This window comes from Dipteris shenzhenensis, chromosome 4, assembly GCF_047967505.1.
Source record: "Dipteris shenzhenensis isolate YYH24624 ecotype China chromosome 4, Dip_SZ_1.0, whole genome shotgun sequence".
NCBI classification, from domain to species: Eukaryota; Viridiplantae; Streptophyta; class Polypodiopsida; order Gleicheniales; family Dipteridaceae; genus Dipteris; species Dipteris shenzhenensis.
This window is the reverse complement of record NC_141599.1, coordinates 15,253,013-15,279,432: the sequence shown is the minus strand read 5'-3', so window position 1 is coordinate 15,279,432 and position 26,420 is coordinate 15,253,013. Positions and strand designations below refer to the sequence as shown.

Below are 26,420 nucleotides of genomic sequence, written 5' to 3'. Positions count from 1 at the left end.
TCGATTTATGCTACCATCAGATTTCCTTTTTAATTTGTAGACCCACCGGGTACCAATGGCATGCTTGCCGGGAGGGAGATCTACTAATTCCCATGTGTCATTTTTTGCAATAGGTTGTAGCTCAGCTCTCATTGCATCCATCCACTCTTTGCTGTCAAAAGCATCTTTATGGCACAAAGGCTCTTCATTGCAAGCTGTAGCAAGGAGTGCAAACTCAAGAAAGTGACCATGCATCTGTCTATTGCCTGATCTTGTCTGGGCAGCAAGAGGTTGATCTTGTTTGCTGTCCCTCAATGTGTCAAGAAGCCATCTGGGATTGCCTTTGCTGTCTATTGACAGCTCTTTCTTCAATCGCTGCATCATGAATAGTGGGATCATTTTGTGCTGGAAGAGGAACCTGCAAATCAGCATGGAGTTTTGGCTGATCATTGCTTGTTGGAGGGCCTGCAAGAGGCTCATGTTACTGGTCAAAGTCCCCCTCTGAGGGAAGCAAAGGTAACCAAGAGTCAAAGGCATCAAACATGTCAACTTCCGGCTTAGCTTTGCAGTCCACAAGAGGAGAAGCCAAATGTTCAGCAAAGATTACATCTCTACCGACAATAATCTTCCCAGTATTGGGTTGGTATAACCAATACCCTCTGCTCTCTTGGCTGTAACCAATAAATATGCATTTGATATCATCAAGCTTATGCTTCAGCTGAGATGGTACATGAACATACGCAAGAGACCCAAAAACTCTCATGTGTGAAAGTGAAGGCTTCCTGCCTTCCAAGCTTCATAAGGTGTAAGAGTCCTCAATGCGGGATCTGTAGAAAGAAGTTTATGTGACAGAATCTCCTGGCTTTGAGGTTGTTGGCTTTGAAAACAAGGTATGCCAGCTGAGAAAAGCCCTTTATGGTTTGAAGTAGGCACCCAGGGCATGGTATGCTAAAATTCATGCACACTTACTGTCCCTTGGTTTTCAGAATAGCCCCACAGAGCCCACTCTTTAAGTCCGTGGGAGTGGATCTGATTTTTTAGTGGATGATTTTATATGTGGATGACATGCTGATCACGGGCCTTGATACTCAGCATATTGCAGCTTTCAAGGCTGATTTGCAGCAAGCTTTTGAAATGTCAGACATGGGACAGCTGCACTATAATCATGATGTCATAGTCCAAGTATATTGGATAGCTCCTTGATCGTTTTCAGTTTGAGGGCAGTTCATGTATCTCTTGGCTTAGCAAGAAGAAACCAACAGTTGCCACATCCAGCTGTGAGGCTGAGTACAGGGCAGCCTTCGCCGCTATAGTAGAGTGTGTCTGGCTTCGACAGTTACTTACAGATCTTGGTATTCGCCTGACATCCTCCATTATGGTCTACGCTGACAGCTAGAGTGCTTTGGCCATTGCGCGTAATCCAGTGTTTCATGTGTGCACCAAGCACATTGAAGTTCACTATCATTATGTTTGAGAGTGGTTGTCAGCAGGAGACAGAGAGTTGTCCTACCTTCCCACAGAGGACAACATAGCAGATATGTTTACAAAGGCACTTCCTCGTCCCAAGTTCGAAGTCTTTCGACAGGCTTTACACTTGGTTCCCTTTGTTATATGATCTGGCATACCTTGTGCATTCATAGGTGGCTATATTCTTTTGGATGAACATGTGCCACCATGACCAGAAAATACCAGATATTCTGAGAGGTTTCTAGAATACTTCAGCCCATACCATGGAGAGGGGTTTGTAGGCCGGCTTCTCGCGGTCGTATTGATGCCCTTTGGGCCTTGGTATGTGCCATGTAGCTCTAGTTATGGGCTCTTAGGTCACCTAGTACTTTTAGTGTCTTATGACACCTAGTACTAGTGGTACCACTAGGACTCTAGGTCCTAGGGTCCTCTTATATAGTACTTTGTACTTTCATTTTCATTACACTAGTTGATGTGATGGCTTCCACTTCTTGCTTTACTCTTGTGCATCCTTTTGCTTCCGTGTGTTGGGGTAAAGGCACATTGCCAACCCTTCATTAAAAGATAGGACACCTATGACTGTCCTAAGACAGTCATAGGGTAAACCTAATCCTAATAAAACACAAGTGAGTTTGTGGTGTGGCTTATCATTCTTCACACCCGCACTAGAGTGTCACTCTCTCTCACTCTCACTCTCTTGCTCTCTTCCACTTTTCTCCCCCTCACAACTGGTATCAGAGCCTACCTTAGCTTCCCTTGCCTCCCTAGTCTCCTCACCCTAGCCTACCGTACGGACGTACGGACAGAGCCATACGGCCGTACGTCGTCCGTACGGTTGTACGGACGGATCTGGCGCAGCAGATCAGGGCTGCGCGGCGTGCGCGACGAGAAGGCGGCGTGCGAGGAGTGAAGGCGGCCTGCGCGGCGTTTTTCGCAGCTCCTAGGGCGGCGCATTTCGCAGGTCAGCTCCTAGGGCGGCGCATTTCGCAGGTCAGCTCCAAGGGCGGCGCATTTCGTACGGCAGCTCCTAGGGCGGCGCATTTCGTAAGGCTGCAGGCTTTTGTTGCGGGCGCGGGCGTCGTCAGGCAGCAGCAGTACAGCAGCATAGCTGCTGTGTGCAGCCATTCATACGTCAGTTGTACGGACTGTCCGTACAGTCGTACGGACTGCCGTACAACTTTGTACGGGAGTCTTGGTATTTGTACGGCAGTCTTGTTCACTCGCAGGTACAATTTCTGCTGCAAGACTCGATTTTTGGGGGAAGCGTGCCTTCTACAGGCACCGATAGTACACAGGTACTCTGCATGGACAGAAGTACAGCAGGTACTTTGCAGGTACTGAAAAGTACAGCAGACATTTTTTGTTGGAAGAGAAATAGTGCTGAAGCACTCTGTTTTGTGCATGTGCGCGCAGTACATGAAGCATTTCTGATACATTCCTGAAGCATTTCAGTTGTATACTGTGCATTTGTTGAGGTACAGCAGGTACTCTCGTGTCACTCACGCTTGAGGTGACTTGTGCCACAGTGGTGGTGTTTGCGCAGTTACTTGTCTTTCAGGAAGGTCAGATGCTTGTTTTGCAGAAGCTTCTATGCATTTACTGAGTGCAATTCTCAGTTTTGGGTGACCATTTCAAAGGGCTTTTGCCTGGATGTGTTTGCAGTATATGCCTTGAGGCAGTGTGTAGCCAGGGCGCACACATTTGCTTTATTTCCGCAGTGCATTTGGTGACATTTGTTGCAGGTCACATTCTTTGTACACACTTTGAAAATCTCAGTTGAGCCACGCTTGGTCAGGGCGCATCGAGTTTACTCGGTCCCTAACTGCCCATCGTTGACAGTGCTCAAAAGATTTTCTTCTTGGTGTCTGTACTTTGTGATTTGTGTTGTTACTGAGTACACAGGGGCAGTCTATGCATTGCACATTGTCAGGTACAAGTGTCAGAGAGATTTCATATTGCATGCTACCTCAGTGTTGAGGTGTTCTCCACTTGATTCAGGTGTCAGATCAAGGGGCTTTTGCCCAGACTTTGTTTGATAGCACTTGGATTACCGACAGACATCTTCAGATGCATTTTCTCCCCTTGGTATAAGGGTGATTGCTTGGGATTTATCCCATTTACTGTTGCAGGTTTTGTAACAGGCTGAAGGGTCATTTACTGTCTTTTGGGTGTTTGTCAAGTGGATTCTGCAATTTAACTCAGTGCAATACCTCATCTGAGGTGGGAGAAGTGATCAGTACAGTCAGTACAGCAGTGTTTACAGCAGTGTTGGTGGTTTTGTCAGATGATTATGCACTGTTAAGCACTTGTTGAGCAGCAGCAGCAGTCTGAAATTACTGTTTTTATGCCTCTTTGAGCTCAGAACAGTTTGTCAGAAGGTACAGTATTTGCAGGGTCATTTACTGTTTTGCTGCAGATTTTACTGACAGTAAAAACAGCACCATTGAAAGTGCTTCTGGCTCTTGAATAGAGCAGGTTTTTTCTGAGAAATCAGAACTTTTATTCAGTCTTTTTACTTCCAGGGTGTCAGGTACTTTTCTCATCTGATATGGCATCAGGGGGAAGTGATTCTTCAATTCTGAACATAAAGAAACTAGAAGGATTTATGTCAGATGGATGTGAAGACAGCTTTTCTTCACGGAGATCTTCATGATGAAATCTATATTAGTCAGCCAGAGGGATATGCTGTTAAAGGGAAAGAACAGCTTGTGTGTAAGCTCAAGAGGAGCTTGTATGGACTCAAGCAGGCGCCAAGGGAATGGTACAAGAAGTTTGATGCCTTCATGCAGTCCCAAGGGTATCATCGGTGTGAGACCGATCATTGCTTGTACACCAAACGGGCAAAGGATGGCACTTTGATGCTACTCATTCTATATGTAGATGACATGCTTATTGCCAGTAAATCTCAGCATGAGATTAGTGTTTTGAAGAAACAACTGCATAAGTCTTTTGACATGAAAGACTTGGGTGATGCAAATCATATTCTTGGCATGCGTATTACTCGTGACAGGTCCAAGGGACTTTTATTTCTGTCACAGAAAGAGTACATTGACAAAGTACTGCAGAGGTTTAAAATGGAGGGGGGGAAGTCCATTAGTACCCCGTTGCCTCCACATTTAAAACTCAGCAGTAAGGACAGCCCCAGATCAGATGATGATAAGGCTGAAATGGCCAAGGTTCCGTATGCATCTGCAGTTGGATCTTTGATGTATGCCATGGTTGCCACTCGTCCGGATATTGCTTTTGCGGTGGGAGTCATCAGCAGGTATATGGCAAATCCAGGCAAGCGGCATTGGGAAGCAGTGAAAGGTGTCTTGAGGTATCTCAAGGGTACCAAAGACTTGTGCATATGCTATGGTAGGCAGGATGCATTGGTGCATGGTTTTACAGATTCAGACTATGCAGGGAATGCGGATAACCGGAAGTCTACTACCGGTTATATTTTCACATTTGCAGGAGGTGCTATATCATGGGTGTCTCGGTTGCAGAAATGCGTTGCACTGTCAACCACAGAAGCTGAATATGTTGCAGCCACTGAGGCTTGCAAGGAAGCAATATGGCTTACTCGGCTGGTGGGAGATTTGGGCATTACAGGAGATATGCCAGTTTTGCATTGTGATAGTCAGAGTGCTATCATGTTGGCAAAGAATCCGGTCTTTCATCAGAAGACCAAGCACATAGAAGTAAAATATCATTTCATCAGGGAGGTACTGGAAGACAAGCGACTTGAGCTTGTGAAAGTACATACTGATGATAATCCTGCAGATTTGCTCACTAAGAGCTTGCCTACAGAGCGGTTTGCACACTGCCGCCACATCATGGGATTAGGATGAGACCATTCTTATTTTATGGTCTTGTATACAGTAACTGTATATTGCTGTAATTTTATTCTTTTCTCCCCTTTAGGCACATTGGCTTTTAGGTGGGAGGTTGTTGGGGTAAAGGCATATTGCCAACCCTTCATTAAAAGATAGGACACCTATGACTGTCTTAAGACAGTCATAGGGTAAACCTAATCCTAATAAAACACAAGTGAGTTTGTGGTGTGGCTTATCATTCTTCACACCCGCACTAGAGTGTCACTCTCTCTCACTCTCACTCTCTTGCTCTCTTCCACTTTTCTCCCCCTCACACCGTGAGCCTATAATAACCTTGGTTTTACCCAAGTTGACCTTCAAATCATGAGACTTGCAAAAGGACTGTATGCTCGCAAGGGAGCAACCTACCCCACCCTGTGCCTGCATCACTATCTCAAGCTCATCGATGTAGAGGCTGAACAAGGTAGGTGATAATGGGCACCCTTGTTTGATCTCGATAGCGCTCATGATCTCGTCTGTCCATCCAGATCCTGTCTGGAGTCTGCCTGAAACTCACTCATAAAGTGCCATGACAGCCCAAATGATCTCCTGGTCGTAACCCAAATCCTGTAGACGTCGTATGAGGCGGCCTCTCGGAACGGTGTCAAATGCCTTGCGGAAATCCACAAAGCAATAGTACTGAGCAAACCCTCTGCTTCTGTGCCCTCGCCTCCTCGATAATACATCTGAGCGCGAGAATATGGTCCATGGTTCCATGATCCCGTCTGAAACCTGCGTGTCCCACTGCTCTGAGTCCTCGACACTCTGCAAATCTACTGACCTCGGAATCAAGTACTGATGCATAAATCTTGGACATGACATGTCCAATCATAATGGTCCCGTAGTTCTCTGGGTCCATGGGATCCCCTGCCTTGTGGCTAGGTGAGATAGTGTTGATGGTTCAGGTGTGTGGGAATCCCAAGCAAACAGCTTCAGCAAATAGTTTGGCTAAGATTGGGGCTAGGAGGTTAATCCCATATGCAATGAACTCAGTGCATAGTCCCTCATGATCCTTCGCTCGGCCATTATGAAGTTTCATTACGGCATCCTTTACCCCCCCCCTAGTGAAGAGGGTGCAGGACGTGGGGTGTGGCATATGTGATAGGTTAGGGGTTGGTTGATTTGGGATATAGAGTGTGCGTGCATAATCAGTCCACACCTGAGTGTCAGTGAGTGATGGGGGGGATCGTCCCTCTAGAAATCTCCGCCAGAAGTCCTTAGAGTTGTTACTAAACAGAATGTTCAGTAGCTCCTCATTCTGACGCACGAAGTCCAGTTTCTTCGTGCGTACCAGACGGCGGTAATCGCGTAGCGTCTTTGGTTCGCCCGGAAGGTTGTTTTTTGTTTCGAATCTGAGTTGACGACGTAAAGCCTTACACTCATCATTGTACCAGCTATTGCAGGGTACGGTCCCAGGTGGTGGTGGGCGGGTGGAGCGGGTGGTATGGGAGAAGGTGTGAAGAGCAGTCTCGTGTAGTGAGCGAGTTGTTAGAATTATTGCTATAATTTAGCAGTGACCAATGTAATGTAATAAGTAGGTTAGGGGCACTTTTCCCTCACTTAGAGGTTTTTCCCCCTAACCACAGTTAGTTCACTAACTATGGTTAGTGAAGTGATAAGATTTTGTCACTTAGACAAAACCCATCACTGAGTTCAGTCGTACTACACTCATCTATTTGCAACTAAGCTTTCAGCTCTTACGCTCTTGCTCTTGTTCTCTCATTTGCTCTCTATCTCCCATTCTCACATTTGGTATCAGAGCGGGTTCTTCCTGCTCTTGCTTCTGCTGCACATTTGCCTCCAGCTCCAGCCCAACAGCTCCTTGCTCCAATCGCTCGTTGTCCGTACAATCTGTACGGACTGATTCCGTACAGTCCCGCACTGTACCTGTGCTGCCTTCCATACTGTCCCGTACAGCTCACACGTGCGCCGTTACAGCTCCCAGCTCGTCGACAGCACCGTACAGATCCCGGACTGTACGTACAGCTCCGTACACAGGCGTCGTACAGCCTGCATCCCCGTACGTACCTGCATCGTACTATTTGTTCAGTTGGTGGTATCTTCGTCGTACAGTTCCGTACCCGTACCAGCTCGTCGACAGCCCCGTACAGATCTGTACTATCAGCCTGCATCAGCCGTACACTTCGTCGTGGTCGCCAACCGTACATCGTCGACCGTACCGCATGTGTGGCGCTGTACACATGCAGTTAGCTTCAAGCATCTTCCGTATACTTCCGTACAAACTGCCGTACAGTTTGAAGGTGGGCTTGGAAATTCGCATTTATGCAGGACTTTTGAGCAGGGTTCTTCATTTGCAGGCGCATTCTTTGCATATAGCCATTGTTTGGCTCAGTTTTGTTGGAGCACAGTTGGATTTTTTGGGCAAACATTGCAGTAAATCTGCAAGTGTTGAAGAAATTTGGGGCTTTTGTAAAAATTTTGGCACACATTGCAAGCAAATTGCAAAGATTGGCCAAGAAATTGGGGCTTTTGCAGGAGATTAACTATTTGGGTGAAATTTGGCTCAATTTCAACTCCAAATTTGGGATTTTGTTCAGAAATTGCAGATTTGGGGCTTTTAGTAAATTTGCCTCTTTCTGGTTGCAATTTCAAGCCACAAATTGGGGATTTTGTGTTGGGAGAGCAATTTGACAGATTTCAGTTCACACTGCCTTTCTTGTGAGTGCTTTGAAGCGCTTTGGCAGGTTTTGGAAGAGATTGGATGCTCTGGTAGATTTCTGACAGAGACATTACAGAGATTTGAGTTGCATTTTTAGCCAGTGTTTGGCTGTGTTTTTTGGGATTTGTGCACTCCATTCCCAGCAAGGGAATTCAGATTTGCATTTGCTGTATTTTCTTTCTCAGACATGGCCCAGCAAAAATCAGAATGATTTCGGTTTCAGTGGTCTCTCACAAGAGGACAAGCTGGATGGTACTAACTACTCCCTCTGGAGTTTTATGGTACGCAATATTTTGATTTCTCGTAATTTATGGGACAATGTAAGTGGGGATGAGTTCCAGCCAGCAAATGTGGCACCTAATACCCCTCCCCAACAAGGAGGCAGAGGTTGTGCACAGGCTACAGCTACAGCACAAGTTATTGGTGCAGTTATACCTACCACTCCAGAGCAGAAGAGATGGGATTCACGTGATGCTTTAGCCCTCTTTCAGTGAAAAGATTCATCATTCCGCATATCCGGTCGTGTAAGACCTCAAAGGCAGCATGGGATATTTTGGAGAGCATGTATGCAGCTCGGAATGATGCCAGGGTGTCTTTTTTGAAAAGAGAATTGTCTCATACACATATGGAAGAGGGTGACTCCATGTCAGCGCACCTCACAAAGCTACAGGATTTACGAGAGCAGTTGCTGAATATTGATGAGATCATTCCTGATTCAGAGATGATTACCACTACTCTGAATTCTCTTCCTGAGTCTTATCTCAGCTTTCATACCTCGCTTGAGGGGGGGTTGCAAATCCTCTCACTTTTCATGAGTTGATAGGACTTCTGCTGCAGGAAGAGCAAAGCAGGAAAAACATGGCTTCACGAGCAGGTGAACATGCCATGCTCTCAAAATTCAAGCCTAAAGCAAAGGGACAAGCAAAGACTTAAGCAAATCAGCCTTCCAGTGTCTTAGGACAGCCTTCTCAAAAGGCTAAAGGTGATGCAGGTAAACCCAAGAAGAAGGGAATATGTCATTACTGCAAAAAGCCAGGTCACTACATTGGAGAATGCAAGAAAAGGCTTGCAAAAGAAAAGAAAAACAGCTCCGGTATGGCTGTCTCAGATTCAGCTCCCCATGCATCTGACAATGAGCAAGCTACAACCAACTTTGTGGAGCACGACTATGCCTTCTTGTCTTGTATTTTAGACTCTCAGTTGGCTGCTCAGGATAGTACAGCCACTTGTAATGATGACACTTTTGCTTTTCTGACATGCAGTTATGATTCTTCCAAGGATGCATCAGCTTTCAGTGTCAATGAGACACATAATACATGGTATTTTGACAGCGGTGCCTCAAAGCATATCACTTCCAGGAAGTGTCTCTTCACATCTCTGCATCCACCACCTGTTGGTAAAAAGGTCACATGTGCCAACAACTCCTCCTATTCAATCCGTGGTATAGGAGAAGTTGAACTTACAGCCATTGATGGCTCAACATTCAGAATTTTTGATGTCTTGTATGTGCCTGGTATCACAAAAAATCTACTTTTAGTGTCCACTCTTAACAGAGCTGGATTTCAGGTCATTTTTGAAGATGACAAGTGTGCAGTCCATGATAGAGAGCATGACTATGCCTTGAGATTGTGTGGCACTCTGTTGCGTGGTCTTTTTCAGCTTGACATGTATGAGAAAAGACCAGCACATGCTCTTGCAGTTTTCACTCCTACTGTGGCTATGCAGAATGCGGAGTTATGGCACGCGAGATATGGAGACATGCATTATGGTAGCTTGATGACGCTTCAAAAACATGCCATGGTTGATGCATTGCCACCTCTTGAAACACCTCCTTCACATGCCTGTGAAGGGTGCATTCTTGGTAAAATGCACAGATCTCCTTTTAAGAAGGATGGATCAGTTAAAGCTGTTCGAAAATTACAGCTTATCCATAGTGATGTCTGTGGTCCCATGAGGACTCCATCATTGGGTGGTCATCTTTACTTTGTCACTTTTATAGATGACTACTCCAACTACACTTGGGTTTATGGGCTGAAACGCAAATCAGAAGTGTTTATGGTCTTCAAACACTTTGCAGCCATGGTTGAGAATGAATCCGGACTCAAGATACAGACTTTATGCACAGATAGAGGAGGGGAGTACTTGTCTGCAGATTTTGATGCTTTTTTGAAAGACAAGGGCATTGTACATCAGCTTACAGTGAGGCTAACTCCTCAGCAAAATGGGAAAGCTGAGAGAAAAAATCATACTCTTATGGAGATGGATAGATGTATGATGAAAAGCAAAAAATTACCTCACAAATTTTGGCTTGAAGGTCTCATGTGTGCCAATTATGTTTTGAATCGGGCACCCACAAAAGCTTTGAAGACCAAGACTCCCTATGAAGTTTGGCAAAGAAGAAAGCCTTCTGTGGATCATTTCCGTGTCTTTGGATGCCTTGCTTATGCTCATGTGCCTGTTGAGTTTCGGCATAAGTTGTCTGATAAGGCAATCAAATGCATTTTTGTTGGGTACAGTGCAGAGAGCAAGGGCTACCGTCTCTACAATCCTGTCACACGCAAGATCATTGTCAGTAGAGATGTAATATTTTCAGAGAATGCAGCTCACACTCAAGCTGAATTTGATATGCCTTCTTCCGGTGATGTCTTTGAGGGGTTACTACCCATTGCCTTGGTTCCCCTGCTGATATATCTAATGAAAATCAGAATTTTCAGCTATCTCCACATGCTCCGATTCAGCCACAGGATGGTCATACCACCTCCACAAGCCATGGAAGAGGTTGTTCAGCAAGAAATTGCAGATATACATGCGGCAAAAACAGTCCCAAATTGGCTGTTACAGACTCTCAGGGAGAGTAAAATCGATGCTCCATTACTTGGCAGAACTCGGAGTGCAGTAAGACATGGGGGAGGTGCTCTTTCAGTTGAATCAGCTTATGCAGGTACTCTTCTTGATGAGGAGGAACCTGAGACATTTGAAGAGGCACATGATAATGTGCATTGGATGAATGCCATGCACGATGAGTTGCAGTCCATTCAGAAAAATCAGACATGGAAAGTTGTCGATTTGCCACCAGGTAAACATGCCATAGGTACACGGTGGGTTTTCAAAGTTAAAAGAAAGCCCGATGGCACCATTGACAGGTACAAGGCAAGGCTGGTCGCAAAAGGGTATGCTCAGAAAAAGGGCATAGACTATGAGGAGACTTTTGCTCCTACATCCAGAATGACAACCATCCGGTCACTCATAGCAATGGCTGCAAATTTTCAGTGGAATGTTCATCAGTTGGACATAAAAACAGCCTTCCTTATTGGAGACTTGTTGGAAGAGGTTTATGTCAAACAACCTCCAGGCTTTGAAATTTCAGGAAATGCACTTCAGGTATGCAAGCTAAATAAAGCTTTGTATGGGCTGAAACAGGCCACACGTGCATGGTATGCAAGGACTCATGCCTTTCTGACCAGCAAGGGGCTGCACAACAGTCCAACTGAAAGCACCCTCTACATCAAGAAGGATGGGGGGGATATTTTAGTCATCATTCTTTATGTAGATGACTTACTGCTCACAGGGTCAAATGAAGATAATATCGCAGGTTTTAAAGCTGAATTGCAGACCACTTTTGACATGTCAGATTTGGGGCTGCTACACTTTTATTTGGGAATCCAGTTCAGTCAAGAGCAAAGTGGCATCGGTATGTCTCAATCCAAGTATGTGCAAAAACTCTTGGACAGATTCAACATGCAGGATTGTAAGCCCATAGCTACTCCCATGGAGCCGGGGTTGAAGCTTACAATGCATGAAGCAGGTGAATCATTTGATGTCACACTCTACAGTCAAGCTGTTGGATGCCTCATTTATCTCTGTAATACACGATCTGATATTCAGTTTGCAGTTTCTCAGGTGAGCAGATATATGCACAGCCCAAAGACTATGCATTGGCAGGCTGTAAAACGCATCTTCCGTTATTCGCAAGGTACCAAGTCTTTTGGCTTGATGTTTCCCAGGGGGGGTGACTTGCAGATGCATGCCTACAGTGACTCAGATTGGGCTGGAGATTATGACACTAGGCAGTCCACAAGTGGCAATTGTTTCTTTTTGGGTAAAGTTTGTATTTCTTGGTTGAGCAAGAAACAATCTACAGTGGCTACCTCTTCATGTGAAGCTGAGTACATGGCAGCTTTCGCAGCGACAGTTGAATGTGTTTGGCTGCATCGTTTATTTGCTGATCTTCATCTTTCATTGGAGGGTCCTTCTCTAATTCTCACTGATAGTCAGAGTGCTATTGCAGCGGCAAAGAATCTTGTGTTTCATGCTCGCACGAAGCACATTGAGGTTCACTATCACTACGTCAGAGAGAAGTTGCATGCAGGAGAGATCAGCATGATCTATGTGTCAACACATGATAATGTTGCAGACATTTTCACCAAAGCACTTCCACGTGAAAAGTTTGAGGCATTTCGCAGTGCCCTGAACTTATCTCCTTTTGGTGATTGATCATTTCCTTGTACTTGACATTGGCACTGTAGGGGGGTGTTAGAATTATTGCTATAATTTAGCAGTGACCAATGTAATGTAATAAGTAGGTTAGGGGCACTTTTCCCTCGCTTAGAGGTTTTTTCCCCTAACCACAGTTAGTTCACTAATTATGGTTAGTGAAGTGATAAGGTTTTGTCACTTAGACAAAACCCATCACTCAGTTCAGTCGTACTACACATATCTATTTGCAACTAAGCTTTCAGCTCTTACGCTCCTACTCTTGTTCTCTCATTTGCTCTCTATCTCCCATTCTCATACAAGTGACTAGGGCAGTGCGATTCTCTAATAGAGGTATAAAGTCAATGTATGCGAGAAGTATGTACAGACGGCCAGGGTAAGTAGGTGAGTGATCGCGATCAAAGTGTATATCATGGTAGGTGGAGTAAGAACTCAACGGGGTAGAAAGTGATGTGCGGCGGGGATAGAAATGCTAAAGAAAAGATAGGTGTGATCAGCCCTTGGAGGGAGAGGTGCTACGGTAAAGTCAGTGATGCGAGATGTGAAAGTAGGGGATCCCATGATGTAGTCCACAACACTGCAGCCTCCCCCATGTGGAAAGCAAGTGAAGCCACCTCATGCGGGCCATCTGACAAGACCATTATAGATAATAAGATCATGCATCTTGCTGAGGTCTAATAGGGCCTGTCCATAAGATGTGAGCGGTCCTCGTCTGTCAGGTGAAATTAGTAGCATACCTGCCTCCTCAAGGTCAATGTCTGGCATTAGAGTGGAATCATCCCTGAAGTTGAGAAGTGGTGCCTGACGAGCCCCTGTCCTCGCGTTGAAGTCCCCAACTAGGAGGACTTCCCCACGGCTAGAGAAGTCAACAATGGACTGATAAAGAGCAACGAATGGGGATGTCTCATGCTCCACTCAAGTATCTCTGGCAAAGCGGGAGGTCTCGAGGGGGAAGTAGCAAACTGCAATTAACAAATCCCGGCTATCCATGTGTCGAATCTGGATCCTGAGAAACCTGGAGTGTGGATCTCTCTGCTCCACTGAGATGGTCCCCAAAAGTGTGGATATGTAAAGGACTGTGACTCCTCCTGACCCTCGAACCCCTCATGTATCCCTTGTCTCATCTTTGTAGGTAGACTCCCATGTATACCTGCTGACTACTGGTAGTGGGCACTCTGGACTCTGATGTGTCTCTGTGTAAAAAACTATGTTGTGACCTATATAGGATTCCGAGAAGTTTCCTGGTTTCGACCATAAGATACCATTACAGTTTCAGATGGTATAGGATAGGGTCTCGAATGTTTGGGTCTCATAGACCCCGCCTCCCTATGCAGTGGCAATCCCTCTATCCTAGGGGGGAGGGGGGGGGGGGAGAGAGAGAGAGAGAGAGAGAGAGAGAGAGAGAGAGAGAGAGAGAGAGAGAGATGATTGTATTAACGTCTTCGTGAGACCCTTCAGGATCTATGGGACAGTGATCACTATCAGCAAGTAGTGATTGTTTACATGAGAGAGAGAGAGAGAGAGAGAGAGAAGTAGAAGTAGAATTTATAAGCTTCCTTGGGGGGTCAAAAAATGACCCATTGGACCCGTCTCGATACAATGTAATAAGAGTCTCCTCAAGGAGAGGGGTCAGGAGTCTATGAGTTCTTGACGACAGGTAAAAAGACGAGTGACAAAAGATCCCAATGCTGCCGGAGAGGCAGTGAAGAGAACTGATGTCAACTGAGCGGAGTCCCCCAGTATCTGCTGGTAGTCCTCCTTGATATGTGCATATCAGGGGGCACTGTAGAGCCACATGTGCCTCTGTCTCAACTGTCTGCATGTCACAAAGGGTACAGGCTCTAGCATGTTTGGGCTGGTGTATCCAAGCTCCCTGCTCAATGGCAAATGTATGAGATCTGGTACGGAACCTGGCGATGTTTTTGCGATATGTAAGGGGGATAGGTGTGCTAATATAAGATTGAGCATGAGTCTCTATGGACATGTATGTAGACCAACATGTGGGATTTATGTTGTCTTAGTAATATTCCAGCTTTACCCTCTTTTCACTTGTCAACCAGTGATTCCGCAAAGTGCTCAGTAAAGACAGTTGAAACTCTTGCATGTTGACCTTTCCAGGCGGCATAGTCAAATATGCTTCCACTTTCCATCTGCTGAACCATTTTCTTATGTCGGGTGCCCATCCTGTGCAGATGACCTTACTTTTGTAGTTCTTTTGAAGCTTTGTGCTGACATTCCATGCTTTATGAGGCAGCCTATCAGGTTGCATTTGCTGCACCTCTATTAGGTATTGCATAACTCTGATCAATGCATGAAATTCAATCGGTCTCCTTCCCGTTTCCAACAGAAGTATTGAGTATGGAGTAGTGGGTTTGACACCAAGGTGTCTCCTTAAGAAAGCTTTTTGCATTTTCTCAATATCATTCCATGTAGAGGCTGAAATGCTGCCTCCCCATCCTTCCACTCCATATAATACTGTCTGCACTACATATGCATCAAACAATACATTTTGAATTTTCCAGTTCCTAGTGTCGGTGTGCCTGCAATCATTTTCCAGTTCCTAGTGTCGGTGTGCCTGAGAGAGAGAGAGAGAGAGAGATATTTTTTTTTTTGGGGGGGGGGGCGGAATCCATGCATATTTATATTTCAAGAAGCTGTCCCCAAAGTGGAGATTAGAAAATACAAGCTCAGAAAACTTCATTGTAAGACAAGTAGACAGTGTAATCTATTTGACGAACACACACACACACACACACACACACACACACACACACACACGTGTGCGCACGCATGCACAAATGCATACGTGTGTGTGTGTGTGATATTTTAACGACTTATTGTAAAACTGGTGATGCAGGTAACACCACTTGGTTATGCTCACATGGCTCAAATGTTGAGTTCACTAGCACAAGGAAGAATGCTAGTTGTCTTGGAAGGCGGGTGCGTAAGCTGCATACATGATCCTGTCTCCCTTTGCCACTCCCATCCCAATCTCTCTCTCTCTCACGTGCCCTCTCACAATCTTAAACTGCCCCCTTGTCCCCTTTTTTTTTCTTGAGGTCTTTGGAGTACCACGTGAAGAATGATCCCTGCATAATCTGTGAAAATGATTGTTATTTGGAAATTCTTCTGAACATATAAAATGGCCGATGATCACTGCATAATTACATGTAGAACTTTTTCATGAACAGAGTCATGCCAGAAAATGGTTTTCTTGCCTTAAAGTGCAGAGTGTTGTTGCCATTTAAGCATCATTCAACAGCCTATGCTTTTAGCTGCATGTTTGTGACACAATTTTTTAAAAATAAATTTGTTTTGCAGATACAATTTACGGTCTATATCTGCCTCAGCTGCAGCAGTCATGAAGGTTTTTTCATAATTCTTTTCAGTCCTATTCCCCTCTAAGTGTTTGTGGGTGTGCAGGGAGTGCATTCCCATGTTTTTATGCTTTTTGAGGGTTTGTAGACTGATATATGTGTACCTGTGTGCTGGATACGCTACATATACATCTGGACTGTGGAATATATCTTCGATATATGTTTGTCCTTTCTTACAAATGGAAATCAGTGTGCGCTTATAGCCTATTGATATCCATATCCAAGAATATTGTTCTTCAATCTTCATTCCATGGCTGATGGGCGGTGAAGTTGGATTGCTGGGGCATATCTTTTCTTTGATTGGACATAGATTTGAGCCAGACCTTTTGAAATCTGGCCTCCCATTGTTGTTGTTTTGTGACCAGATTTCTGATTTCTTCTTCATTCTCTGGGATATTGATATCTGGTATTTCCCAATGTCCCATCATTTAGCCCCTTCTCTGTGCCACCTTGTGGTTCTTGTGGCCTGCACTGACTTGCGTGGGATCCTGCCACCCATCCATCTTTCCGACCTTGTTGAGGCAGGCCATGTACTGGCATAATGCCTCCCCCTCAAGAGGTAACGTCGCTGTCTCTGCAAGCAGGATGGGCTATGGAGTTTGAGCTTTAAATCCCAACTACCGATGAGAAAAAGCTTGATGGTCTCTATTTTTTTCCAATATGCCCTGGATAGTCCGAGTGTCCAGGCTGGGCAGTTGTAGAGCACTACTGTTGTACAAGCATGGTGTACAGGAACTCTCTCTTTTCCCAGCCCCACAGATGTATCTTCTTGCATTTGTTTTGAAAGCTATTTAATGCCTTCAGCCCTCTGATGACTCTATTTTCCATACACTCATTCCACTTGTAGTTGTCCCAAACCTCAAGTCCCAAATATATGTATGAGGTGGTTGCTTCCAAGGGTTCAGAGTTCCCCTTTAAACATGAAGGCAATCTGCTTGTTCCGTGTTTCGATTGCCAACCATGAGAAATTTGATAAATACATCATGATTACTATGAAGGTCTACCACACAATACTTCAGAGTCCACAAAAAGTCACAATGTCCGCATCACTATAAAAAAAGGCTGAATCATGAGACTCAGTATAGGCCTCATCAATATCCTCATTGATGTCCTCTAATGAGGACTCAAAGTCTCCACAAGCCACAACATTCTCCTTGTCATCAAATTTAGGGTCCCTAATCTGCTCTGGATTTGACTCTTGACTCTGTCTTTGACTCCACCCATCCCTCCACCTCCTTGATCTCTATCTCTAGACTCTGCCTTTGGATCTACAAGATCCTCCTCAAGGTTAGCAAGGATATGATCATCCACATAGGTCTATTGTCGAGGTATGCCCCTACGCTCGACTAACAGTTGCAGCATGTTGGAATTGTCACATGAGAGTGCATCCTCGGCCTTGATGTGCAGTGACGTGAACCCCTGTAGGTACACAATCTTACCCATGGCCACCGCGTCCATCACTCACATCCTTGTGACAGGAATTTTAATAGCCTTAAGATTTTGAGCAAGCTGAGCATTTTAGGTCTCCTCATCCTCGTCCTGTGGAGACTTCTCAAAAGTTTCTGCGATGTAAGATCCACAAATTTAGGGTTTATGTGCATTGACTAAAATTTACATAAGAGGTTAGACTTTAGACTTTGTAGCTAGTTCTTTATAATTTTAAAGTTCACATGCATGGGACCGTTCATACTCTTTATAATTTTAAAGTTTACATGCATGGGACCGTTCATACTCTTTATTTTTTATCAGTGAGGTTCGCATGACAGTAAACCAACCTCTTCAATTATGAAGTGCTCAATCTATTATGAATCTTTGCATGAATATGGGAGTAGCAACTCATATTTTCTCACAAGCTTTAATAGAGCAATCCTATTGTGCATAACATTCCATCATTTATGTGAATAATTAATTTAGAGAGTTGAGACTATAATTTAAAATCATTCAGCAAAGTTAAGATGACAAGTATCTGTGAGAGCACTCTCAATGCGAGTGCTCATGGGCCAGGAGTAGATATCCATATGTCTCCCACCATGAGATCGACTGTACACGTCTCTGGAGGGCCATAAATTATTCATGTAGTGGACAACTTTGAGTCCAAAACCAACAGTTCTTGCTTTGTGTACCTATGGATTAAGTACTTGCCTTGTGCTGAAGCAATGTAGCATCTACAAATATCTCAGGGGCTCTTGAAGAAAGGATGGATAGGCTGGTGCGTCCAATTCCACTCTTGTCAAAAATTTAGAGTATCGCATCCATCATATATAACTAGGATTAGTAAAAGACAATGTGAATGCTTCAATTTTATCTTTGTGTGGACCTTACCAATATGTTGATGCACCAAGCCCAAGGTGCACTCCTCCATGTCGGTTACCCAAAGGAATATAAAGGGAGGTACATGGCTTACTCTGTGGGAAAGATTTCTATCCATCTTCTGTGATGCAATGCCTTGTGTGGAGAAACTGTTATAAGACAAGCATAAAGTCTGTCTCATACACCTGCATGATTGACACTGCCTTGGTTTCTTCTTGAAGAACTTCACAATGTATGTAACAATCAACTCGTGTTCTCACCCAAGGGAGCTTCCGTGTGTCCTCCATGATTAGATCAAGACAGTGAGAAGCATATGGACTCCAATTTCCAAATAATCTGGGAAACTCTCTCATTGCAAGAGCCCCTTAGACTCTGGCAATTTGAAGCATTGTCCATTATGACTCGTACAACATTGCTGATCCCACTTGTAATTCATGAATTGTGACCAATCTAAAGAGTATCACCTTACCCAATGCCACGGATGATACGTCATAAGGGTCAATAGAAAAAGGTCCATCCATTAATGATGAATAAAGACTTAATCAGATAATGACCATTTTACATAATACATAGCATGCAAGAAGTGTGTTTAAAGACAAGAGGAGACACAGATATTGATGACGACTCCTAACATCAAACCACTCATCAAATAGTATGGTGCAGCCAAATTTCGTCCAATTTTCCTTGATGGATGTGAGGGTTGCATCGAATCCCATCCTCAAGGACAAGGTATGCATGGCCCTGTATTCCACTCTTGTCCATCCCTCACCTGGGCCAACCATTGTAACAGCTTTGATTCTCTGCCATTGAAGAGTGTTGAAGACATTGAAGAGCAATGACACAAGATAGAAGAGGCCTGAGCCTCTGCCAAGGAGTTCAACTTCAAGAACTAACACAGCAACAATCAGATTGGGTTGAGAAGATACAGTCAGCATTGAAAAGCATAAATTTCAATGTGAAGGTGTCATCTATCGTGAAAGCATGGAAGGCGCTTGAGAGCCGCATCAATGCCAACAAAGACAAGTGGATCAAGGGTGTTTCTTGGAGGAAAGTCAAATCTCACCTACCCCAACTACACATTTGCAGCTATAAAATAATCTAAAATCTGATTATGAAATATTTGTGGTAGATAGTAAAACAAGAGACAAGACCTACAATTTGTGGGAATGATCAATAAAGACTTGTTTGACAAGAGAAGCAAACAAGGCAATTGTTATGTTCTAATGATATTCGTTGCATTGCCAAAACAGCAAGTGAAGTGTGTATCTCATTAAAGGCTCAAGAAGTTCATTGTTTGACAAAGAAATTGACAACCACAAGTTATAGGCAGGCCCAAGATTATTTGATAGTGTGTGTGGCTTAGCCTTGAGATACTAAGCAACAGTCCATGATTTTTCCGAGGCTTAGGCATGCAGAGTCGAAGGAGGCTGTTGTTTGGGCTGACTTGTGGAGGGACTTTTAGAATACAGGTGACTACTGTCATAGATGATGTGGCTAGGCTCCAGTTGCTGGGTTGGTTTACAGATCTTGCAAGTGCTTGGAATGTTTGCTAAGTTATTATGGTTGTTTCAGTTGTAGGCCGATCAACTTGTTTTTAAATCCAAGCTGCCCTAGAGCTTGATGATCAGGGTTTTAACAAGGAAAGGACATCAGTATTTCCATGGAAAGAGATTGGGTTTCCTCATGCTGCAGAAAGAATATCGTCTGCAGATTTTGAAAGAATAGTCTATATGGAATAAGATTTTACACAGTACTTTTACATCAAATCTACCGTCAATTATCATGGTTATCATTTTGTATTGAGATAGGCACTTCTGTTTTCCTTATTGATTGGTCTTTCAAGGTGCATTAGTAAAGGGTAAGTGTGATTTCAGTATAAGTTGATCTTGTCTTTATCTGTTTGTTTATAGAAATTCACGAATGTCATCTCTTTATCTTGGTCTGAATGCTGGGATGTAAGGATATATGTAATGCAAGAAATTGTAAAGCTGCTCAGTACAATCAATAAATGAACAGGTGCTTTTAGGTGAAGTTCCTGGTCCTGTCCCTATCGATTGCCAGCCCACAAAAGCAGGATTAGCTACAGTTCTCGAAGTTTGTCAGATCCAGGCTCATTATTGGAAGGTTTTCCCCATGCCAATCTTAAGGATGAGCTCTCAACTTGCTGCTGCAGATGCTCGGCAAAAAGGTAACGTGATGCTCATTTTTGTAAGAACTCTAAATGAGCGAATTGCATTGATTAGATAACTTCTCTGAGGCTATTCAAGTGGTCATTGTACACGCTCATAGTAGAATTTCTTGTTCCTCAAATTTCATGCATAGGACTGCTGGCCTGATCTGCTATCTTGCACTCCCTGTCATGACACTGTAAGAACCACATGTGCAGAAGATGATCAGCGGTCAGCATCCACCTCATCTGAAGAGCTGCAGACTGAACAGCCTGTCTCCAGGAAACAGGATTGAGAGTGCTCGTGCTCTTTTACTCAAGAAGCCCATCTGAAGGAGGCATCCTTAAGGCCAAATTGTAGCTTTACCAAATGTTCTGTTTGATTTTGCAGAAAGTAGAGAGATTTTTTTATTGCATGCGTCTACTATCTAATGTAGACATGGCAATGAAGATGCCTGTCATTTGTAAATTATTATCTCTGATGCCTTGCTTTGATCAGAGTGTAGGTAGAAGGGAACCCACCTTGTATCTCGTTATTTGTTGGCAGAATAGTCTTTTTCTCTGTATAGGCCTAAGGTGGGTGAAGGTATATCTCATGGAGAACATTGACGTGGAAAGGTAAGGATGACTGGGAGAGCTTCCTTTTGTTGTGGAATTTCGTGGTGAATTTGTTCCAACAAGAGAATTTGAGCTTCCTCATGTCATTGTCTAGTAAGTGCAAATTTCAAGTAGCTAAAAATTTTGGACTGGCATGAGTGATTCTCATGGAAAAGTCGGAGGTCTTGAGCAGGGTAGAACTGATAGGAGCACATGAACAGATGGCTATAGCTTCCCTCCCTTCCTGGCGCCTTTTCTGCTACCCCTTTTCCTTCTGTGTGTGCATTTAGGGGATTCTCTGGTCGAGACAGTGTCGAGTTCAAACTGAAGCTTTGTGAGAATGCCCACAACTCACTGCCTGGCCAAGATATGTTGAGGGAAGGTGAGTTGATGAATTGTGTCCATGGCATCGTGCAAATGCCATTCTGCTTGTTTTGCTCCGGTGATTGTGTGTTTTGAGCAATTTTAACATACTCTCCATCTATTCCTTTGGTTTTTTAGCAAAGTCTACTTTTCTTGTGTGCCACATGTAGGGCGTGCATCATATTAAAAATCAAAAGGCGTTGATACATTTAGTGACGTAACACTGCTCTACCTGTCATGTCTGCAGGCAAGCAAGGAAATAGACAAGCTGTCGGAGGACCAATCTGGTGGAAATGGGGGAGAAAAAGGGTGGTTTATGAACATTGGTTTGCAACAAGGACTTTATGATGAACTACAGCAAATTGGACCTCATAAATCATTGTCCTATGCATCAATATAATCCAAAATTGGATAATATTTTGCAGGAATTGCTGTACAAATCTTGCAGGTTAAATTCTGTTGTATGCTGCAAAGGCAGCTACTCATTAATGGAAATGAAGAAAGAGCATGATTTCCTAGCAGACTTATTTATTTTTCAAGACTGGCTCTGTATCATCCCTTTTGGCAATCACAAATACTTGAGATGAACATTAGAACAGGGACACTGCATGGTGCATTCTAGAAATGTATGTATATGTAATATTTACACACATAGGACTGGATATAATGAAAGTTTTTTAAATAATGCAGTGGGAACAAGTAATGGTGGGAGTCATACCAATGATTGAAGTTGAACAGACATTTTTGTTGAGGGTACCTCTGATGGAGGGGGAGCTCGTTGTGTCCAATCCCTTGCTAATTTGATGTCTTTGGAGAGTGGGCTTAGGATGTTGAGCCCGATCACCCTCTAGGGAGTGTGGGCTTCTCTTTCAATAGGTGTGTGATCTCTAGTCTCATGAGCTTTGATCATACATAGTTTGGCCCAAGGCGGTGACCTCTAAAAACCTGTACACATTTCAAATATCCCTATATTTAAAAATATACATTTTTATTTACTTCTCTATTTTTAAATATCCCTATTTCACGCTAGTCTTCACTAGTGTATTGAAACACTATTTTTAAATATCCCTATTGTATATAAAAGTCTATTAGTTTTGTGTAGAAGAAAAATGGTATGTAAATGTTGGAAGGGACTTTTAGTTTCAATTTACAATCTATTTCAAATATCCCTATTTCACGCTAGTCTTCACTAGTGTCAGAGAAGCTCCTCCTGTCGTTTGTATCAACAATCCCTCCTTAGAACAATTCTTTAGTAGCAGCATCTCATCCTTCGCGAACTTTTTCTTCATTTTGTAATCTTTGCGAGATCTTATTCTATTGATCTCACATATCCAACAAGTTTGCAATCAAAACCTCCACATTTGTCACTTCATAACACTTGCAATCCTTACCTTCTAATCTATGTCAGAGTCTATGGGTAATTGCTCACTTGCATCATTGTTAATGTAGCCTTTAAGGAAAGCAATGATTTTGTTGAGCCGCTTTCTTGTTTGCTTTACCCTTTGCTGGAAAGGACATGTTTTACACAATCAATCAATCGATTCCCAAGTTTTGTTTTGTTAGCCCTCATTAAACCACGTGTTACAATTGTAGATTTTGATCTTTGTAACAATCTAAAGGTGTGAATGCTCTTCTGTATTTTGGGATATGGGGGATGTTTTTTGTTATTTTAAAAGATTTCTTTTTGAAAAAATGCTTATCTTGTTGTTTTCATCTTCTCTCCTTTGCGGTTGCAAAATTGAATGAAATCTATGTGGTAGGTGTATACAGGATAGACATTTATTTTCTTAAATTGCAATACGAGTATGAGAATTTTCAATTGACATCCATATAATATGTCACTATCTTTGGCATACACTATTTTTCACTCAAGTTCTTCAAGGCTCTAATAGACTCTAATTTTTTAACGTAGCACCTAGGGAAGGGCTTGTTCTCTCGGTTTTAATTCTTTGGGAAAGGACAGGTGCCACCTCTATGTGTCGTTATTATAATATTTATGTTTACATATTACCAAGCAAATTATTTAGTAATTACTTTTTTTCCAAGATATATTTACTTAATCTAAATTCTTGTAGCATTTACTATTGTGTCTTGAGGTGCTTGTATGACACCTTTTTCCAAGTATATGCCTCATGCACTACATCTTGCCATCGTCTGCTTCTGTTGACGCTTCATAGCCAGGTTAGCCAGGTATTTGCCTGCTCGAACTTTCTTCTTAATAATAAAAATCACAATTTTTGAATATATCCTTGTTCATTCTTCTTTCTTTGTTTTATCTCCTCTCGGTTATCTTGTAGTCATTTGCTTTCATCCAAACACTTATTTCATTAATTTTGGACTCATATGTCTACATTTGGACTATTCCTAAAATTCCTTCCTAAATGAAAAGTTTACTACATGAAAATGTTGTTCGAGAATCAAAAGTTTACTTTTTGGCACTCTCATTTCCACGTAATAAATTTTAGAATCTCTTTATAATGTTGCACTTAATAACAATTTAAATGAATAATTTAATAAAAAATAATAGTTTAATTACTCTTAATTAATAAAAGCAATTTAAATGTATGATAAAATTATATGCATGCATGCATGTATGTATGGATGCATGCATGCATGTATGTATGGATGTATATATGTATATATGTATGCATGTATGTATGTATGTATGTATGGTTAATGCATGACATTAATTTACCATAAGAGCCCTCTAAAATATTCAAGATATCATAACGGTATTAACAAACACCTTTTGAGAGTTTAAAAACTCTAAAATTTGGTAGATATGGAGTCACACAACGTTGCACATGCATGCATGGAACGTACATGTCCTTGGTTCATCGATCAAAGGCCATTGATACATATGGTGGGACCAGTGCATTGCACTGTCCACGTAGCATGGGCATGCCCGTAAGACTTTTATATTTATATTTATATAGTTAAGGTCCATGTATGAGATTAATTTACCATTTGAGTCTTCTAAAATCTCTAAGACTTAATAACGGTGTTAATAAACACCTTTTAGAGTTTAGAGTTCTGGAACTCCAATCGCCAAGACTTAATAATGGTGTCAATAAACACCTTTCAAAGTTTTCGTAGAAATCTTAGTATAATTTTTCATTTTAAAGAATCTTCATTTATAAGTTTAACTTTTTCTTAACCTATTAATAACTTTAATAAATAAAAATCATTTAAATCCATGGATAAACTATATGTGTGTGTGTGTGTTCGCATGTGTACGTATGTACATACGTACGTATATATATATATATATATAGAGAGAGAGAGAGAGAGAGAGAGAGAGAGATTGGCTTGGAAGTCCCTCCATTTATCTATCAATAAACCAATCCCATCTTTTCCAACGTTATATATATATAGATAAATGGAGGGACTTCCAAGCCAATATATATATATATATATATAACGTTGGAAAAGATGGGATTGGTTTATTGATAGATAAATGGAGGGACTTCCAAGCCAATCTAGCAGACAGAAGGTTGGTGCTCAACCATTGCATATACCCTATCTCCATTTTCTACTTGTCTTGCTGGTCTCCCTCTAAAGTTGGTCTGGACAGATCCATCAGGATACACAGATCCTTTCTGTGGGGGAGAAACTCTAGAATTTCCAAGGTAAGTAGGATGGTCTTTCTGTACCAAGGCTAAGGAAGAAGGTGGCCTAGGAGTGATTGATATAGCCCTAGCTGCCAGAAAACTTTCTGCTACATGGGTGGTTAAAGCCATAATGCGAATATATATATATATATATATATATAAGGTCCATGCATTAGATTAATTTACCATGAGAGTCCTCCAAAATCTCCAAGATTTAATAACGGTGTTAATAAATACCTTTCAGAGTTTCGGAACTCTAAAATCTCGAAGACTTAATAACGCTGCTAATAAACACATTCAGAGTTTCAAAAAGCAAAAATGGTATAATCTCAAAGAACTTTATAATGGTGCCAATAAACACTTTGCAATAGTTACAAAGATTTTTTAAGCAAGCACCTTCAAATGACGTATCATGATGGAGGGGGAAAGAGGGGGAAATTTGTTTTTAATTTTTTAATTTAAAATTTAAAATTTTATTCTATTTTATTTTGTTTTGTTTTATTTTATTTTATTTTTGTCGCCGCCTCCGCGTTGCTGATCTCTTGGACCAGGGAGGGAGGAAGGAGAGGAGAAGGGAAGAGAGAGGGAGAGAAGGGAGGAGAATGGGAAGGGAGAGGGAGAGAAGGGAGGAGAAAGGAAAGGAAGAGGAGGGGTCTCCTCTAGGCAGCCCTTCACCTATTTGTAGTGTAGCCCCAAATTAGATTGATCCAAGGGCAACAATGATCCTTTGTCTTAGTCTCTTGCATATCACATAAAGTGCAGATCTATCTCTCACATGAGATGCTGTCTACCTGTCCTGTCTCAACCTGTAGCATGTGTGAAGATACCCGAAACCGTGTGGGCTCACCTTCTGTGAAGAAGAAGTCAGTGATCCGTTCAATATCTTGGAAGGATCACTGCAAGCTGTGAAGCTCGTGGGAAATGTTTGTTGCTCCTGCAGAGGTGATAGTGGCATGTGCAGAAGCTGTTGCTATTGGCAACCTTGTTAAAAGTGGGTTTATAGTAAGTAGGTGGGCTAGTAGGTGAACCTGAAATGACTCTAGGGAAGAGCGAGGAAAGGAGAGAGAGAGAGAGAGAGAGAGAGTCACGCTGCTACGGCCAAAAAAAAAAAATCACCAAAAAATTAACAACTCTATCGTATGAGGTTCAAATTTAGCCCTCCAAGTACTCAAATCGATCAGCATAAGCCATCTAAAGTCATCTATATGGTTAGAATTTTCAAATTCCAACTTATTAAAAACCTGTGAATGAAGTTTAATTATACTTGATAAATTCGCCTAAAAATTAACATGACTTTATCGTATGAGGTCCAAATTTAGCCGTCCAAGTACTCAAATCGATCGGCATAAGCCATTCAAAGTCATCTATAGGGTTAGAAATTTCAAATTTCAGCTTATTAAAAACTAATGAATGAAGTTTAAGTAGATTTAAACCAAATTGACAGGCTAATATTTGTAACTCTACCCCATACCCTAAATCCTAAACCCTGATCCCTATAGCCTAAACCCAAATTCCTAT

General features: G+C 42.6%; 1 protein-coding gene across 6 annotated transcripts in view; it reads left to right on the top strand.

The window, feature by feature from the left end:
- HDA15 (histone deacetylase 15) overlaps window positions 1-22,196 on the top strand; it is a 68,095-nt gene extending 45,899 nt beyond the window's left edge. For 4 of the 6 annotated variants that reach the window (XM_087373558.1, XM_087373557.1, XM_087373559.1 and 1 more), the window contains 4 exons: window positions 15,335-15,417; window positions 15,799-15,844; window positions 20,181-20,352; window positions 21,539-22,196. In XM_087373558.1, the coding sequence (XP_087229684.1) occupies window positions 15,335-15,417; window positions 15,799-15,844; window positions 20,181-20,352; window positions 21,539-21,639 (402 nt within the window). In that variant the 3' untranslated portion in view covers window positions 21,640-22,196. Of the gene's footprint in view, window positions 1-15,334; window positions 15,418-15,798; window positions 15,845-20,180; window positions 20,353-20,550; window positions 21,311-21,538 lie in introns of all 6 variants that reach the window. The other 2 variants (XR_015540879.1, XR_015540878.1) reach the window with 2 other exon arrangements.
- Window positions 22,197-26,420: the final 4,224 nt, after the last annotated feature.